The 19,521-nt window shown below is 41.0% G+C and overlaps 1 protein-coding gene across 3 annotated transcripts in view; it reads left to right on the top strand.

The window, feature by feature from the left end:
- Nucleotides 1–19,521, top strand: part of SEMA3A (semaphorin 3A) — a 461,793-nt gene that overhangs the window by 323,270 nt on the left and 119,002 nt on the right. For all 3 annotated transcript variants that reach the window (XM_029615640.1, XM_029615639.1, XM_029615641.1), the window contains 2 exons: nucleotides 18,315–18,429; nucleotides 18,538–18,607. In XM_029615640.1, the coding sequence (XP_029471500.1) occupies nucleotides 18,315–18,429; nucleotides 18,538–18,607 (185 nt within the window). The remainder of the gene's footprint in view (nucleotides 1–18,314; nucleotides 18,430–18,537; nucleotides 18,608–19,521) is intronic.

Below are 19,521 nucleotides of genomic sequence, written 5' to 3'. Positions count from 1 at the left end.
CCATGGCAGGACTGTAAACATAGGGAGAGTAAGACCCCATGGTCTGGACCATAAACCAGAGCTTCCTCCTCCCATAGAAAGAGTCCCCCCTGGGATAAACAGTTTGAGCACAGGAGTTAATCGCTAGCCAGAAGAGTCCCAAAAAGTATTAATGTTTGTTTGCTCTTGGGATTAAAACCTTCACTAAGGGGTAGATTTTATAAATTTGCACGATTTCATACTTTTGTTCGCGCCTGGTGCGCTGGATTTTATAAGATATGCGCGTAGCCTATAAAATCCGGGGTTGGCGTGCGCTGCCTGTTCCCTCCGAGGCCGCTCCGATTTCGGAGCGGCCTCGGAGGGAACTTTCCTTCGCCCTCCCCCCACCTTCCCCTCCCTTCCCCTACCTAACCCACCCCCCCCTACCTTTGTTGGCAGATTTATGCCTGCTGAAAGCAGACGTAAATCTGCGTGCGCCAGCGGGCTGCTGGTGCGCCATCACCCGACCCGGGGGCTGCTCCGGAGGCCTCGACCACGCCCCCATGCCGGCGCCATGCCCCCGGGCCCGCCCCCGAAACGCCGCGTCATTTCGGGAACGCCCCCGACACGCCCCCTCCCCCGCTCCTTTTACGAAGCCCCGGGACTTACACACGTCCTGTGGCTCTGCGCGCGCCGGAGGCCTATGCAAAATAGGCGTGCCGGCGCACGAGGGCCCTGCGTGCTTAAATCCGGCTGGATTTACGCGCGCAGGGCATTTAAAATCCGCCCCTAAGGGTTTCATCTGGTAAAAAAAAAAGTTGTGGGCAGACACAGAGGTCGACTTCTCCCCCTCCTCCCAATATTTCACGCATGACCCTGCTGGGCCAAGCGGCCCACCCTGCCCCCCTCTGAAAGTACATTAAAAATATTGTGGGGCTCTATGGATTGGCCCCCTTCCTTCCCTGTTTTTATAATGTTTATCTGTCCTCTTACTGCCCCCCTCCCACCTTCCCCACACCGGGATCTCTGAAACCCCAGCCAGGCGTGAAGCGGTCTCCTATCTGTTACTGACTCTTCCAGCATTGCCCCGACAGCCACACCAGTGGCAAAGGGAGGTCAGACAGCAATCCTGCAAGCTCCCGCAGCGGGGAAGGGAATACCTTGCTCCTGGCTGGGGATTGAGAGATTCGGGGCATCGTTTGGGGGTTAGGGGTGGGTTGCAGCAAGGTATTGGGTGGGTGTAGGAGGAAGGACGGGCTGACCTGCAAACCCTGCAACGTTTCTTTAATCAGGTGAGCTGGGCCCTACAGGGCCATCTGTGAAATCACAGGGAAGGAGAATCGACCACAGGCCATTCAGTGCCGGTTACTGGCTTTATTCTTGTGAACACGGCTGGTTAAGTCTTAAGTTAACACAGAAGAGCTTCGCACACAGCCCTCATGTTAAAGGGATTAAATGATTTAGCCACTCTCATTCTGGCACTGGAAATGCCTTCTTTGCCATCTCATTAATCATAGCTTGTCCCACAATACTTTTTCTCTTTTACTCATTGCAAATACAGTTTCAGTTTATCGTGAGATGACCGGTAAGCGCCCATCTTGGTAATGAAGAATGCCCCGACGCTGGCCGTGTTTCGTGACCTTGAGTCAGGGGACTGGAGATGGGACACGATCAATGCCGTTCGAGTAATCCTTCAAGCGCTTAACCATTTATCGCGCAACATTAAATCCACTGCAGAATGAACGGTTAAGCGCTGGATTGTTGGTTTTTTGCCGTTGACTTGAGAGGAACCCCAGTTTAATCCCTTTTGTAATTATACGCCGACTAGAAATTAAAATGCTTTGCTGAAAGGGAGTGGGGATTTCATGCCCCATTCTGGTGCTTTCCCCAAGTCCCCTTCCATTAGGCAGGAGGGAGGTCATTTCATGTTGCTGGGGAGAGCTTCTTGTCCAAATTCCATTTCATAGTGTCCGTTAGTCGGGAATGGCATGCACTGTTTGCAGGAAACACGAGGATACGGTGGGAATCTGGCGTGGACAAGAGTTCATTATTTTTTGTCTGAATATTTCTAAGTATAATTTGTGGTCACTTATTCTGCATTGGATTGAGGATTTTTTGTGTTCTGCATTTGACCAAAGTGAGGTATTCGGCTAATTTGTAGTCTCTGAATACTCTAGCTCCTTCTGTGCTCCCAATAAGAGGTGGATCGCTAATTATGAATTCAGATTTTTAGCTCTCCTTTCCAAATAATGGTAAAGGCATTTCAGCAATCTTAGAATTCAATTACTTTAAGTCATAGCCTCAAAAAGCTGAGCCTATAAGGTGAATTTTCAATACGTTACCTGTGTAAAAATTAGCTTATATAACGGCAGCTTTCAAGCACTGGCAGGCGCCCAGAGATGCAGCAGTTTTATAATATATGCGCACATACACACGTATGTTAGAAAATCGCCTCGCCACACATGTGTATGTGCCTAACTTTGCACACAGAAACTTAAGATTCAGGTTTGAGCCTCGCAAGTCAGGGAATTTTACAACGGACGCACGTCCACGCCAAAACCCGTTTCATCAGTTCGTCTACCAGTTCACCAAGTCTAGGGCAACGTCCTCCAAAACCCCCTGGTTGTTTGGCCAGCCCTCCCCCCAGTTACTCCAGATCCCTTAAACCCCTCGGGGATGCTTGTATTTATGTTTCTAAACTTATACCTTCTACATAGCAGAAGTTACACAGCACTGCAGCAGGCTGTGCACCCAGGTACATACATACACACACACATATACACACACACATACATACATACATACATATGCACACACACATACACACACATGCATACACACATGCATACATACATGCATACACATGCATACACACACATATATATACACACACATACATATATATACACACATACACACACATACATGTATACACATACACACATACATGTATACACACACATACACACACATACATGTATATACACACATACATATATACACACACATATATATATATATATACACACATACACACACACACATACATACACACATATACACACACATACATACATACACACACATGCATACACACATGCATACACACATGCATACACACACATGCATACACACACATGCATACACACACATGCACACACATGCATACACACACATGCAGACACATGCATATACACACATACATATTTATACACACATACACACATACATATATATACACACACATACGCACATACATATATATACACACATACACAGACACACATACAGACACACACGCACACACACATACATACACGCACACATACACACACACACATACACACACACATACACACGCACACATACACACATATACACACACACATGCGTACACACACACATATATACACACACATACACACATATACACACACATACACACACACATATATATACACACACATATACACATACACACATATACACACACATGCGTACACACACATATACATACATACACACACATACATACATACAGAATGTCCATGCCCTGCCCACACTTCCCCGTTTCTCTCCAATGTGAGATGTGCATGAATTGTCACATGCACACACGTCTCCCCACTTTATGAAATCCTTTGGACACGTGCATGTGCTAGATACACACCCGTCTCCCAATTTTGACACTCTTCTCTTTTAAAATTCACCTCTTAAGGCCTGGCTTTAAATCACCAGCGCATGGGAAAACCACAAGATACACACGTGGCTGGGCCACACGCGTGCCGCGGGGATTTTAGGAGCCTGCGGCCACGCGCATATCTCACAGTACATGCGGAAGAGCTGGCTGTGGGACGTGGGAGGGCTGGGGGCGGGGTTTGGTGCTGTCACTGTGAAACGCGCGCCGGCAGCCGGCTGCTCGGGTGAGAAGGTAAGATGAACAATAAAATAAATTAGGTTAGTTAGTGAGGTTTAAGGGGTCAGGACGGAGAGGGGAAAAGGGAGGCAGGTTAGTTAGTGGGTTTGGGATGTTACCTCCCAGTCGGCTCCGGGAACCGTGGAACAGCCTAGTCGCATCGGCGTGCGCACACGAGTCAGCGCCCGCCTGCACGTGTGCATGCTGATATAAGATGGGGCGCGCATGTGTGAGCAGGAGTCAGATTTTATAACATGCATGCAGTGACGTGCGGTGCGTCCATGTGTGCGCTCCAGGAACCGCGCATACATGGATGCCCGCGTGCGGCTTTTAAAATGTACCCATTAATGCATAAATAGCTGCTACTAGGGTATTCTGTATTGTATAAAATTCCAAAACACATGTCTATGTTCAGTTTTATGCCACATAAGTGTGTAAAGAAAAAAGTGGTCTGGCTTATTCATGGGCAAGGCCAGACGTTAGGTATGTAAGATACTATTTTAAAAGGCACTTATGTACATTGTCCATGTATTTTTACACCTGTCAATGATCTGATATAAATGATATTAAATGTATTTATGGTGTAATATTGACTGAGTGGGAGTTCTGGGTGAACTAGGGGGAGTCCAGGCTGCAGAACCAGATCTCGATGACCTGGAAAACGACTGGGTGAACTGGTGGACTAATTGGTAAAACTGGTAATTTCATTGACCCACAGTTTTTATAAAAAACACCATATTATGGGGCGGATTTTCAGAGCCCGGTTTTGGGCGGATTTAGGCGAGCAGGGCCCTGCGCGCCGGGAAGCCTATTTTACATAGGCCTACCGGCGCGCGCAGAGCCCCGGGACTCGCGTAAGTCCCTGGGTTCTCCGAGGGGGGGCGTGTCGGGGGCGTGTCGGGGGCGGGCCCGGTCGTCACGGCGTTTTGGGGGGCTTGTCGGCAGTGTTTTGGGGGCGGGTACGGGGGCGTGGCTACGGCCCGGGGCGGTCCGGGGGCGTGGCCGCGCCCTCCGTACCCGCCCCCAGGTCGCGGCCTGGCGCGCGGGGATTTACGCCTCCCTCTGGGAGGCGTAAATCCCCCGACAAAGGTAAGGGGGGGGTTTAGACAGGGCCGGGCGGGTGGGTTAGGTAGGGGAAGGGAGGAGAAGGTGAGGGGAGGGCAAAGGAAAGATCCCTCCGAGGCCGCTCCGATTTCGGAGCGGCCTTGGTGGGAATGGGGGTAGGCTGCGCGGCTCGGCGCGCGCCGGCTATACAAAATCCATAGCCTTGCGCGCGCCGATCCAGGTTTTTAGCAGATACGCGCGGCTCCGCGCGTATCTACTAAAATCCAGCGTACTTTTGTTTGCGCCTGGAGCGCAAACAAAAGTAGGCTATTCGCGCTCCTTTTAAAATCCGCCCCTATGTATGTAAATTAGGACTTATGCATGTAAATCCTACTTTACTTTCACATGTAAAATATACTCACTAGAAGGTAAATTTTAAGACCTACGCATGGGTGTCCATATGCGCAGTTCCCGGAGTGCGCATATGGACGAGCTGATTTTCTGACATGCATACACTGACGTGTGCATGTTATAAAATCCACCACTTGCGCGCACATGCGTCCAATTTTATATCACTATGTCACAGAGGCTACTGGTGCCATTGGTCAGCCCCTGTCACATGGTAGGAGCAATGGACGGCCGGCGCTATCTTGTGCTCCTACCATGTGACAGGGGCCGACCAATGGCACCGGTAGCCCCTGTGACATAGTAAGGGCAAAGGCTATCGGCACCATTTTGAATACCGGCAGCTGATGGCCCGAGTGCAAGAGATCGCTCCAGGACCCTCACTGGACCACCAGAGACTTTTGGCAAGTCTTGGGGGGGTCAGGAGGGTGGGGGGTTGTAGCTATTTAAATTTAAAGGGTTGGGATGGGGTGTTTTTTTTTTTAACTTTAATGGGAAACGAATACCATACGTAACTAATGGATGAATCGGGGTCCCCCGAAAACGGGTGTAATGGATTTGGGTCCTGACGAATACCGAATCGAACGTATCCGTCCCTGCTGCACATCCCTATTGGTCGCTATGATGTAACAGGGCGCACTAGCTTCATAGGCATACAGAGTGCAACCAGCATGAGGAACTGACTCCATTTAAAAATCTAGCTGATGTCACTAGAACACAATGGTATGATTTATAACCACAGCTCTCCAGTCTCCCTGTAACATCTTAGAATCTACATCCTAGCAAGTGCCAAGCCTTTTCATCAGAAGAAGATTGACTTGTATATTCCCCTGATGAAGGCACCACTGAAGCACTGGTAAATGTTGGGATTTTTTCCTCTGCCAAAAAATTGATACTGTTAGATAAATATTCACCCTGTGCTTTGATTTACATTCAAAAACAAAATCACTTTTATTTATTTTAATTTTTTAATTCTTCATAAGTTTTCAAATAATACAATAAACATATTATTTGTAAGCAGAAAAAAACATGGTAAGGTATGAAACATAATTATCTAATACACCCATTCAGTTCTTACCCAGTCATTTTACCCATCCCATTACATATCAATCAAATTGGAGGGGTTTTGTTTTATATCATATTGGGAGAATATTCAGGAAAAAAGAAAAATAAAACGAGGATGAACTCCAGCTACATCTACACTAACATATTGTCTAATTGGGCACTGGGGATGATGTGGGCAATTTCATCTGTACAAGGAAACTTTTTAACTGTTCAGGAACAAAAAATAAATACATATCATCTTGTCTTTTTATCATACATTTGCATGGAAATCTGAGTACAAATGTGAAGCCCAATGATAAGACTTCTTGGCGGTATGCCAAGAAGGCTTTTCCTCCTTAACTGAGTGGAGATAGCCAAATCTGGAAAAATTTTAACATGTTTATCTAAGTAATTTACCGGATATCTGTTGAAATATTTTTTCATAATTAAATGTATATCTGTTAAGGAATAAAAAGTTGCTAATATTGTTCCCCAAGCTATAATGTTCGCGGTAGAATCTTCCAAAAAAATTGGAAAGATTTCCCTGAAACATTTCAGATCTTTCAGCATTTTTAGATTGGGGAAGAAAATAATTATTAACCGTTGGTGATTGTTCCATAGCAAATCCAAGCTTTTCAACTAAGAATTTTTTTAAGGTAATAAGTGGATCCTCCCCCCACAATCCTGGGGAAGTTTAGGAATCTCAAGTTGAAACGCTTGGAATTATTTTCTAACATTTCTATTCATCTGGACATTGCTTCTTTATCTTTAACAATCGCAGCTTTAAATTCCAGATTTTTTTTTCCTGTACTTCAAGATTTTTAATCTTTTCATTGGTTTCTTTAATCTGTTTGTGTTACTAGAAAATCATGTTGATTCTTCTCACATGTCTACTTTTCGTTTGAGATTTTTAATATTCACAGCCATGCCTGCCATCATATCCCACAAAGTGTCCATAGTCACCAACGCAGGTCGGGTAGGGATATCCGTTGGCTTTACTCTTAGCGAAAGATCTTTTTCCACCTGTAAGGTGGCTGCTTGAGTCATTTCCTTTGCACCTCCATTTAAGTTCACGGAGGTAACTAGGTTGACTTGATTTTCAGAGCTTTTTTCGCGGGATTGATGATTTCCCGCTATAAGCTCTAGGACTTCAGTCTCATTTAAAGCATTTTCAGGTAATCCTTCCTTCATTCTCTGTGTTGGTGCAAGCCTGATATTAGGGCTTAAGGATGCCTCCTCTGCGGGTACAGGAGATCCTCCCTGATCTCCTGGCACACCAGATTCCTCAGCTCCCACTCTTAAAGGTGTAGGAGTGATCATAAAGTTTGTAATTTCCTGCTGTATGGGAGATGGTAAAGGAAGGGAGGGAAATATTCTAACTCTCCCTTTCCATTTAAGAGGCATATTGCCCGAACCTCATATGCAGGAAATAAGGACAAACTTCGTCTCAGCTCAGCTGGATCCGATATATATAAAACTGATTACCCCGAGAAGGAGAGCTAAAAAGAGAGAGAGGGTCTTACTTGGTTCTGTTGTCGAACTGGACGAATCCGGCGAAGCCTGGCAAAGCCCGTTGTCTCCGCGCGCCCCTTGAGTGCGTGCGGCTTCAGCGGCAAGCCGGCCGCTGATATGGCCACTTCCGGTCCCGCCTCCAATTCTCCGTCCGACGTCAGAATCTCACACAGCTGTGTCAGGGCTGATCCTCCTCGCCCCCGAACTGTAGCATGGATGTTCCGGGACTCCTCTCTCGCTCTCTCCTGCTCGCCCTCCCAAAATCACTTTTAAATAAATGTTCATGAACTACTGGGTTAAGTGGTTGATTTTTATGGTTCATAGTAAGCCAATGTTGCATTCTATCCTTGTGTGAATACCCACAGACATAGAGTTAAACAGTTGTGTTCTTTTTTGTTTTCAGCCACCATGTTCTCTTCTTGGATGGACATACCAGCATACTTTTTGTTTGTGCTATGCACACTTATATCTGCTTTTAGGGTGGGCAGTTTCAAACAGACCTTTGAGCTGAGTACATTGGTTTTTACCCATATAAGTGACTTTTGGAAATTGTCCTTCCTATGTTTGATTCTGTGTTTTTGCAGGATTGCTCTGAGAAGGTTGGTGGTGTGGGGGTCATCAAGTTTGTTGAATCTTAAGCATTAAAATTTTGGACAGCGGGGGGTGGGGGAGAAGAGCATGCAAGGATTGAAAATTTGCCTGGAGTGCTTTATATCCTTACTCTGGTTCTCACTTTACCCCCTACATTCAGGCTTTGCTCCCATTCCCCGTCTGTGGGAATGAAGTTTAGTGTATCAGGCTGTGAACCTTTATGTAATATATTTTCCATTCAGTAATCACAGAAAGGCATTATTGTTTATTAGTAACATATTTAGAGCTTGGAATTTTGAAACGCACATCCTATAATTCTTAATGATGTTTTTATGTGTAGTCCCCTTCATGAGAGTTTGAAATCATATCCCCCTTGACGGTTCACATAAATCCCTGTAGTGTGAGTAATTCCCAGTTTGTAAAACTTTTTCCATGCAGAAGTGAAAGAAATATCTATTTTTCCAGCCAGTCTGAAGACACATAATAATTCCGTGTTTGGAAACTGAAAGCGATAATCGACCTGTCTAACTCTTCACCGTAGGGCTCTGTCTGATAACAAGCAGCCTGTTAAAAGAGTTTTCTGCAATGAGTTTGAAACTGGTTTATGGTTGGTAAAAATGAACTGAATACAGGCCATATTGAATGTGCTTGAAACTGTTTTGGAATCCAGTTGCAAGAGAATAGCAATCTGGTATCATATACTGCCTTTCTCCTACGTGCATTCATATATTACGAGTCACCTGTAGCTGCCTGTTAGTTTTTTAGTTAAATTTGAAAAGGCCGCATTTTGTTTTATCATGGGTTAGGGCTGGCTGTTATATAATGAGGGTGGGATTGTGAATGGAGGGAATTTCTGTGTTTGGGGCGGAAGTTATTGGATGGCTTTTTACTTTTTATTTTTTTGGATATGTTTGAACTGTAGTGATTTGGTATTTCATTGATTGCAATATTCTTTGAAAGCTTTTTGGTTGTGAAGCATGAAATACAAAATTTATTATTATTTTTAGTGCACGTTCAATGAGAACTTGTACTATTTGTCCTTTTAGCATGCAAAATTTAACTGATTCAAAAGTAAGTTTTTACATGTAATTTTACAATTGTGATGTAAAATTATGCACAGCAGCTCATTAACAATGAACATATTTATTTATTTATTTATTTATTTAATATCTTTTATATACCGACGAACGTTGGGAACATCTCGTCGGTTTACAGAGAACAGAACTTAGCAACAGGCTTTACAATTATCACATGATTATAAGAGGAACAGTAATTATAATAATAATAACAATAACATATAAATAATAGGGTGGATTATACAAGTAATATTTAACTAGGTGGGATACATGATTGGGGTTATCTAAAAAAAAGGGGGGGCAGGGAGATTCTGATAAATGGGAAGGACATCAACATTTGTAGGAGGTATATATTTGTATTTACATTTGTTGTCAAGGGATATATACACGTTTGTGTATATAACCCTCTGCAAATCTGATTTTGCTAAAAAGTTAACTACACCTTTAGGAGCTCTAGTTAAAGGTTTTGCAAAGTTTTCCATAGAAAAAAATCATGTGTGAAATTTTACTGCTGGGTTTATTAAAATGAAAATAATGGCAATTCTGCACTCTTTAGTGAATCAGCCCGAGAGGATGCCGCACACCAGCTAAACTGGAAAAAAGAAAAGGATCATGGGAGACAGAAAATACAATGGGAAAAAAGTTTAATCCTATAAATAAAGCTGAACTAAATTGATAAAAATGAGCTTGAGAAGTTCACATAATCTAAGATTGTTGCCATGGAAAGCTCCATTTTTGTCATGCTGACCATCATTTAACTTCTTAGTAAACATTTGAAACGGGTTTAAAGGGTATTGTATGATGTTTGGAAGCAGGTAAAAATGAGTAACAGAATTATGTGATTCTTATGGCTGTTTGCAGAGCGGGAGGAGTCAGTGTAAAATCAATGGGTCTTGTCACAGTTTCTGCCCGGTTTCATTTTCTTTTCGTCGGTTTTAAAGTTGACGATGGACTTCTGATCAGAGTGCTGATGTTAGCAAAGTCTAAACCGAGCTGTTGGTGAAAGATCCGCTGCTTTCAAGAGGTTCCTGATACGAATTGTTGATGTCCGTGTTCTGACAAAAGTAAACCTAAAACGAAGCGATGTTGCTTGTGAGATAATGTCTTCACAATCAGCCATAAAAATAAAGCTACTTCTTTCCTAATATCATACATTAATGATCACTTTTCAAATTGATTTAAAATTGTTGCCGGACTTTTTAGATAAATAAGGCAAAACCGCCATATTGACTTTAATGCTTCCTCCCTTTATCTTAACCCAGTTTTTTTTTTTTTGTCCTAATCTGTTCTGTGTGTTATAATGTTTTAAATTTTGCAGTACAAAGAGTGTCCCTTTAACTGTGGCCATAGCCATTGTATTAAACGCATTCTTCCCCATCTCTGAACTGAATTCACGCTTGTCATGTGCTAGTGCGGTGCTATTAGAGAGCCAGTGATCAGCACAGCAGCATCCAAGTTCATAATGGCGGGTGAGACTAACAAGGAAGGGCTTCCTTAAGGTTCAAACAGTAATATACTCCACAAATGAAAAAAATAACAAGAGGCAGAGTTCAAACAATGTTCTCTTTTTTCAATTACCCATTTTAATTATCTTTTATTCTTGGTATTGTAATTTTAGAATTTATTCTAGGTTAGAATAACTTCAGAGTCTCAGCCAAGCCTTTATCTGCCAAGAAATAGGACAATTAAATTGAATCATAATATTTAATATTCTGCCTTTTCAAGCTACCATAAATACAATTTTTAATAGAACATAATCATAATTTACAATTCATCACAAAATAATACTTTAAAGCATGCAGTCTACAACACGTACGTTCACAATTCTTATATTAATACCGTTATAATCTAATAAAAACATACTTATCATAATCCCCTTAACAGCATACTCCAACATTTCTTTCAAATCACTAATATTTTGGCACCAAGTTAATCTAATCCATCGATTCCTGCTCATTCAGATATTGCTTGTAAAAAAGTGGTTACTGAGGCAAATAGCTACAAGTCATCCAAATGCTGCTAATTTAATAACTGTTGAAATAATCAAGTTTTCAATTTAGCACAAAACTGTAAATGGTTTCTATGTGTAAACAAATGTTTAAGAAGTGTTTTCTGGCAGACTCTGAGAATGGAGAAGGGTGTGTAGTCCCAGTTGACTAGTCAATCAGTACTCAGAATCATCTAGCATGGCAGCTCTGGAATTCATTGCCAGAGGATGTGATGAAAGATGTTAGTGTAGCGTCTTTAAAAATGGTTTGGACAAGTTCCTGGATGAAAATTCCAGTAACCATTATTAAAGTAGAGTTGCAGAAATCCACTTCTTATTCCTGGGATAAGCAACCTAGAATCTGTCTATACCTTGGGATCCTGCCAGGTACTTGTAACTTGGACTGTCCACTCTTGGAAACAGGATGCTGAGCTTGATGAATCTTTGGTCTGACCCAGTATGGCAAGTCTTATGTTCTTATGATATTGTAGCATCTCTGCATTTGGTAATTGTAAAGCGTCATAGGAGACCTTCATGGTTTACGGAGGCAAGACAGTATGAGCAGCATTGGCATTAAGTCTGAAAATGAACAGGATCATCAGGCTTGTAAATCACACAAAAGGTTATATTATTTCCAAATTAATAAGGTGAAAAAGAGCTTTTTTTTTTTTTTTTACAGCATGAGTTGCTGGTGCACTTAAGAACATCTATTTATTTATTTATTTATTTAAAATCTTTTCTATACCATCGTTAAGCTAGTTGCCATCACAACGGTTCACAATAAGGCACATAATTTCAAACTTAAATGTGTTGAATTATATTATATTATTATATTATATTATTTTATATATATATATATATATATATATATAATATTATATTATATTAACTTAACAGGTGCCATCAAATACTGTAACATAGTTTCATATTAAATATTACTTAGTGGTAGTGATAAGTCATGTCAACTTTAAGTATATCGGCTATAAGATAAATTAACACTTAAGTCTGGTCCTCTGTTGTTTGCAATCTAATAGAGGTAAAGTAAGATAAAATATATACACACACACCATTTGAGTAAGCTGATGTGTGTGAGTGGGAGTTCTTCGGACTGCATCATATAATTCCCTGGATTCTACTCTTCATTCCCTTTGTGGTATGCTTGCTTAAATAGCCATGTTTTTAAACTATTTTTGAATGCTTTGATGTCTCTTTGTGTTCTGATTTCTAAAGGCATTGTGTTCCATATTATAGGTCCTGCCAGGGATAGGGCCCTATCCCTTACTTGCGTTAGTCTGGCTGTTTTTACTGAGGGAATAGTTAGTAGGGCTTTGTTTGCTGATCTCAAGTTTCTATTAGGGACGTGTACGTGAAGGGCTGTGTTCAGCCATTCTGCCTTTTCGTCATGTATTAATTTATGTATGGTGCAAAGAGTCTTGTATTGAATTCTTTGTTCAATGGGTAGCCAGTGTAGTTCAATTAGGGTTTTGGTGATATGGTCTCTTTTACTTTTACCGGTTAAAATTCTTGCAGCTGTGTTTTGAAATACCTGTAGAGGTCTTATCGTGGTGTGGGGTAATCCTAGTAGAAGGGCATTACAGTAATCAGTGCTTGAAAAAATTAATGCTTGTAGTACTGACCGGAAGTCATTTGGTGTTAGTAGTGGTTTAAGTCTTCTGAGAGTCATAAGTTTGGCGTAACCTTCTCTTACTTTTAGAGATATATGTTGTTTCATACTTAGTTCCGTATCGATAATCACTCCAAAGTTTCGTACTTTCTCTGCTAGTTGTATTTTTTGGTTGTTATTGATTGTGATTGGGTTTTGAATGATTGTGATTTTTTTTCATTCAAGATGTGGGAATTCTGTTTTCTCTATGTTAATAACTAATTCCATCTGGTTTAAGAGCTGTTTTATTATATCTAGATACATGTTGGCTAAGGTTAATGTTTTCTCAATTGAGTCATTAATTGGAAGTATTAATTGAATATCGTCAGCATATATGTAGTGTGAGATGCCCAGACCAGCTAGCAGGTGGCATAACGACAGCATGTCTATGTTGAATAGTGTGGCAAGGAGGGCTGATCCCTGTGGAACTCCTGTTTGAAGGTTTATTCTTTCTGACATTGCTTTTTTGATTTGCACTTGGAAATATCTGTTATCTAGGTATGATTTGAACCATTTGATTGTTGTGTTGCATAGTCCTATTTCTTCTAATCTATTTAATAGGATCTCATGATTTACTGTGTTGAATGCCGCTGATAGGTCCAGCATTACTAAAATGTAATGTTTACCGCTGTCGAAACCTCTCATGATGTTAGCGTAAGTAGTAGTGTTTCAGTGCTATAGTTTTTGCGAAATCCATGTTGTGATGGGTACAGAATATTATTGTCCTCTAAGTGTTCTGCTAATTGATTTTGTACAGTTTTTTCTATTAATTTTCCAATTAGTGGTAAATTTGATACTGGTCTATAATTGCAATAAATGCAATGCTGGGTCAGACCAAGGTCTATCAATCCCAGCATCCTATCTCGGACAGTGAGCAACCAGGCAGATCCTATAAAGTAGATCTAATTCCTGTTATTCCCTCTCAAGCATATTTATCTTTAGTCTACCTGGATAATTTTGACAGAAAACAGTTTTGACAGAAAACAGTCTGTCCAGCCTGTTATCTGTCAAAACTGTTATATCGATTTTAGTATATGTAATACCTATTAATAATGTCAATGTAAAGCCTGTTGCTAAGTTATTGTTAAATGTAAACCGCGGTGATGTATCTCTTTACGTACTGCGGTATATAAAAACCCTTAAATAAATAAATAAATAATAATGTGTATTTATTTAAACATTGTTTGTATACCTCTATTCAATACATCACAGTGGTTTACAAGAAAACAAACCCCACAAGGAGCTAAAGTCAATCCTGTAAATCATTTGTACCAAAAATAACAAAATTATAATCCAGCTGTACTCCAATTCACTTCAAATTTTACATTTTAAAACCGCATCAGCAAGCCCGTCAGTGTGCTTTACTGAAAAAGTTAAAGCCGTCTGTCTGTCTGTCCATATATAAGTACTGTAGTGTAGGGTCCACTACAGTACTGGACAGACAGACAGATGGAAATTTTGCCTTTCATTATACCCTTTTGGTCTAAACAAAAAGTGGCTTTTGAAACATTGCTTGAAACCCCTTGTTGTTCTTTTATTAAACCGCAAATGACTGAAAGGTCCGGGCGGCTTTAACTTTTTCAGTAAAGCACACTGACGGGCTTGCTGATGCGGTTTTCAAAATTGAAGTGAATTTTTGTTTTTGTTACAAGAAAACCATACATAATAAAATTACATAACAGTTAAAACAAAGAATGCAAATGATACATCTTGAAAAAAGTACAGAAAATAAAACATCTCTTATGAAATATATACATCATTATTCATTACAGAACAGCACCTTTGAATGCAAACTCTTTTTTTTATATATATATATATATATATATAGCCAGGTCTTAAGCCCCTGTTTAAAAAAAGACTTTTCCTCCAGGAACTTGTCCAAACTTCTTTTAAACCTTGTGCTAGTGCCTTGATCTCGTCCTCTAGCAATAGATTCCACAACTTGACAGTGCACCGAATTATCTGTTTTGCAGAAACAGCTAAAGGATTGTTTTGGTTAGTTAATGAGATGCGGAAGACTAAAGAAGCTAAGCCATTGGAATTAACTAAGGGGGTCATTTTTTTAAAGCTAGCGCATGCGAAAAGTCCCTTTTTGCATGCGATAGCTAAATAGGGGCGGAGTCTGCCCCGGAAGAGGAGGAGTCGGGGTGGACACCGCGAAGACAGCGTGGACGGCGAAAAGGTAAGGAGCCTTCTCGCTGCCCATTTTGTGCCCAATAGCACCACATTTTATGATGACGCTATGGGGTGTGAAAGCCGGCAGTGATCGAATTGCAGAGGTGCGATCGCTGCCGGCTTTTGCATGCCCGCCCCCCTGCACCGCGCGATTCACAACGCCGCGGTGTTTTAGAAAATATAGGCCTAACATGCTCAAGAAATTTGTAAATAGATTGGGGGGGAGAGAATGGATTGAGAGTGTCAGACAATCCGGAGGGTGAGCAAGATCCAGGGGATATTTTGACATTGTCAGAGAAAACAATTACCTTGCAGCCCTGTATTCAGACATGAAATACCATTTTTGTGGTATCTGCTGAGAATATTGAGATAATGATGGAGAAAATAAATCCCTCCCAATGTCTGCCTTCTTCTGTCGCTGTCCTTGTTAATGCTTCTTTGTCTAAAGGCTGCTTCACTAGGGACTTAAACTACACCCGAATTAAACTGTTTGCTCAAAATTTGTGTTAGATCATTCTTTGGTGGAGAATTTTCATCCCATTGTTAGCTAAAGTAATCCAACTGGTGATACAAATGCAATTTGAAGATTTTATGATAGAGAGGAACATTCTTGATCTGCTGCATTCAGGCTTCAGAGTGGTTTATGATATAGAAACGTTGTTGGTGAGCCTTATGGATGATCACGTTAGGTCCCTACAATCCTGATCGTGCTAGATTACTCAGCAGCCTTTGATCGGCTTGACCATCAGATTCTTCTGCAGAGGTTACATAAAATAGGTATTTCAGGAACTGTTCTTACGAGATTCATCTCTTATTTGTCAGCAGATGGTATGGGATGTGAAGATAACCTGGATTAAATAACTAAATAATGAAATTAGTGAAACAGTTTTGCACAAGAGAAGGAATGTGCATTTGTTTTTAACGGGCTTTGCATGAGAGACGCAAGCAGTTTGTGTGGAGCCAGCTCAAGGCCTAGCGTGCCAAGATAACAGTACTTTTACTTCATTAGTTTAGGTAAAAGGTTTAGTCCATATAAGGAAATCATCCTAAAACAAAAAACGTACACTGTTAGCAAAATCTGTATGTAAGAATGTAATGTGTGATTTGAGAAAAGAGAAAGCAGGACCGGTTAGGTACTTTGCTGTTAGATGCACTATGCTTCTAAGACAAATTAATTATATATTCATTTCTTGCATTTTACTAATAAATATTATTCATTAGGATAAGAAGCTGTGAGTTATTACAGAAGGGCAGGCCTTCTGCCCCATCCTTTGAAATCCCGGAGTATGGCAGCGCTCCGGTAATGAACAGATGGAATCCCATTGGGCTCATGTCTATTGTTTAACATTTTCATACAACCTTTGACAGTTGTCCTTTGTTAGTTCAACATGGCATGTCAGATTTATACTGATGATACACCAGGGGAAGCCAACAAGTATGTTGAGGCAGTTTGTAATTGGTCGCAACAAAACAGGTTATGCCTAAAGCTCTAAGCTCAGAAGCCAAGCTTATTGGCTGCAATAGTGAATCAGTTTACTATTTATATCACTGTTCCGGGTGTCAGGGGTTAGGAAGGCTTGGGAGGCAGCTTAAGATACACCATCACGTGTACGAACAGCACAGCAGACACCTGTGAAAATCGGGTGTCATTCGGAGCACTGAGAGTTCAAAGAAAAGTAGATTTTTTTCCCCAGAGGGTACAGTGTACAGTGCGGTTGTGCGACGCGGTAACCATAAAATTAGCCTAACCACACCCCTTTTCCTCATCACGAACATTAGGCCTGTGAAATTTATAGCAAAATGATGAATCTAGGGGTTAAAACTTCTTAAAATAAGGGTGTAACAAATGTTTAATTAAATATATTCATGCATACATAAATACATTTTTCTTTAGTTCTTGTCCATGAATGTTCTAGATCTAGATCTTTCTAGCCAAATGCTTAAGCAGAAGTTATTGCCAGATTTACCAATTTATTGGAATGCAATCATCTTGAAGATTAATAAAAAATATATTTTTTTTAAGTACAGGTGAATTGTGCTCTTAAAGGTAGATTTTTTTTTTTAAAATGTGCAAGCATCCACTGGCGCGTGCACATGGATGCACCGATTCTATAACATGCGCCCCACTGCAGGCATGCTATAAAATTCAATGCCAGTATGCACTTGCATGTGCACACATGCATGCACATAGGGCGGGGACATTTTTTAAAATATGTGCAGCGACACAATCAGCCAGTTTCCTCCTAGTCTGCTCCAAATAAGGAGCGGGCTGGGGCAGAATTTCTCTATGCCCCTTCCTAATTACCCTCCCCTTTCCCCTCTCCTCCCCGACCCCTAAATCCCCTTTCCCTACCTGAATAGATGAGGTAAGTTCCGCGTGCTGTCCAGCTGCGAGCGTGCGCTTCCCTGGGACAGCGTCTAATGGCGCTGTCCTGGCCAGCTCCCGCCCCCCAGCCTGCCCTTTTTGTATGGCTTGGATCTTCCGTGCATATCGGGAGATACACGCGTGGCCGGGCAATTTCTAACATGCACATGGTGCTTCCATGGCCCGGCTACATGCATATCTCTCTCTATTTATGCAGGCGAGCCTTCTAAAATTCACCCGTTTTTCTATAGAAAGTAATGGTTACAGAAACAAACATCAGGAAGTTTATTGTGGCTTATTTTTCTTATAGTAGAAGATGCATAATAATATCTTGGGTATGAGTGAATTTAAGTAGTTTACCACGTTGCTTTTAAAATACAATTTTACACCTCAACCCTCTCTCAAACATGGAAGTCCATGGACTTTTATATTTATAGATACAACCTGAAGGATAAAGCTTATACTGCTTCATTTCAGTTAGGTTCAATGCAAATTGCCTGATCGGAAGGTTCTAGAAATATTTATGTGCCAGACTGTTGGCAGCAGGAGTTTGTAGATTATTCCTTCTTACATCTTTTCAGAATGACTTTGGAGGACATAGAAGCCTTGTCAATAAATGGACAACTTTCCTTAAGGCGCGTCTGATTTGCTCTGTACCTGGACCTAATGGAATTGATACTCATTTTGATGAATTACGTAAGTAAATAATTAATAATTACAAATATATATATCATTTCTAGAAAACTTACTATTTAGCTATAGAAACATCCATTTTTGTTTTACTATTTTGTTTTATTGTTTCAGAGGATGTGTTTTTAATGAATTCAAAAGACCCTAAAAATCCTGTCATCTATGGAGTTTTTACAACTTCCAGGTACAGAAATTATGATTATGAATATTTTTATTTTATTTTTATTGACATATTTTGTTTCATTGAAGGTATTGGTGTCTTAATATCTTTATGAAATTCTCAGAGACCATTTTGCAACTCTCAGTCATTCATTTTGTCCCATTTTCTTTCAGTTGCAAAAGTCAATGGAAAATCAGATACCCAGCAGTTTTTGTGAATTGCTGCATTTTAATTAAGAGAGCTCTGTTCCAGTTAACTTTCAAAATACATCGTCACTTCATGTCAATGACCAAAATAACTTATCTTAAAATACTGTTCTTTATATAGGATTAGCCTTGAGACCATAAGAGGTGGTTTTATAAATACAGTATGATAAATAAAATAGTCTGTATTATAACTATAATATTTACCCTGGAGTTTCCAGTAATATATAAAAGTTAATAATATAGTACTCATAAAATTTGTTGGAAATATCATCAAACCATAAAGATTTTCAAAGCCAAAATCGGGAGAAGCGTGCACATCTGACACTTGCGCATGTGCACCTGATTTTATAAGCAGCCAGGTGCATACACAAGGGGCGATGTGTGAATATCTCCCATTGGACAAAAAAGGGGTGGGGCAAGGCATTTTGAGGGTGTGGCCAAGAGATTTGCGCCCAGGTCCAGTGCCGCATAAATTTCCTTCTGCTATGGAAAAGGTGTAAGTCTGAAAAATAAAATGTACAGGCATTTGTAAAGTGTTTGAGAGGTCTGGAGTAACTTGGGGAAGAGCAGGCTAAAGAACCAGGAGGTCTGGAGGACCTTGCTGAACACTAGATTAACTGGTGGATGCACTGGGGAAACTGGTCATTGGCTGGACCCATCTGTTAAGCAGAGATGCTTACCTGTAACAGGTGTTCTCCTAGGACAGCAGGATGTTAGTCCTCACACATGGGT

The sequence above is a fragment of the Rhinatrema bivittatum genome, chromosome 9 (assembly GCF_901001135.1).
Source record: "Rhinatrema bivittatum chromosome 9, aRhiBiv1.1, whole genome shotgun sequence".
NCBI classification, from domain to species: domain Eukaryota; kingdom Metazoa; phylum Chordata; class Amphibia; order Gymnophiona; family Rhinatrematidae; genus Rhinatrema; species Rhinatrema bivittatum.
This window is presented reverse-complemented; position numbering and strand designations above follow the sequence as displayed.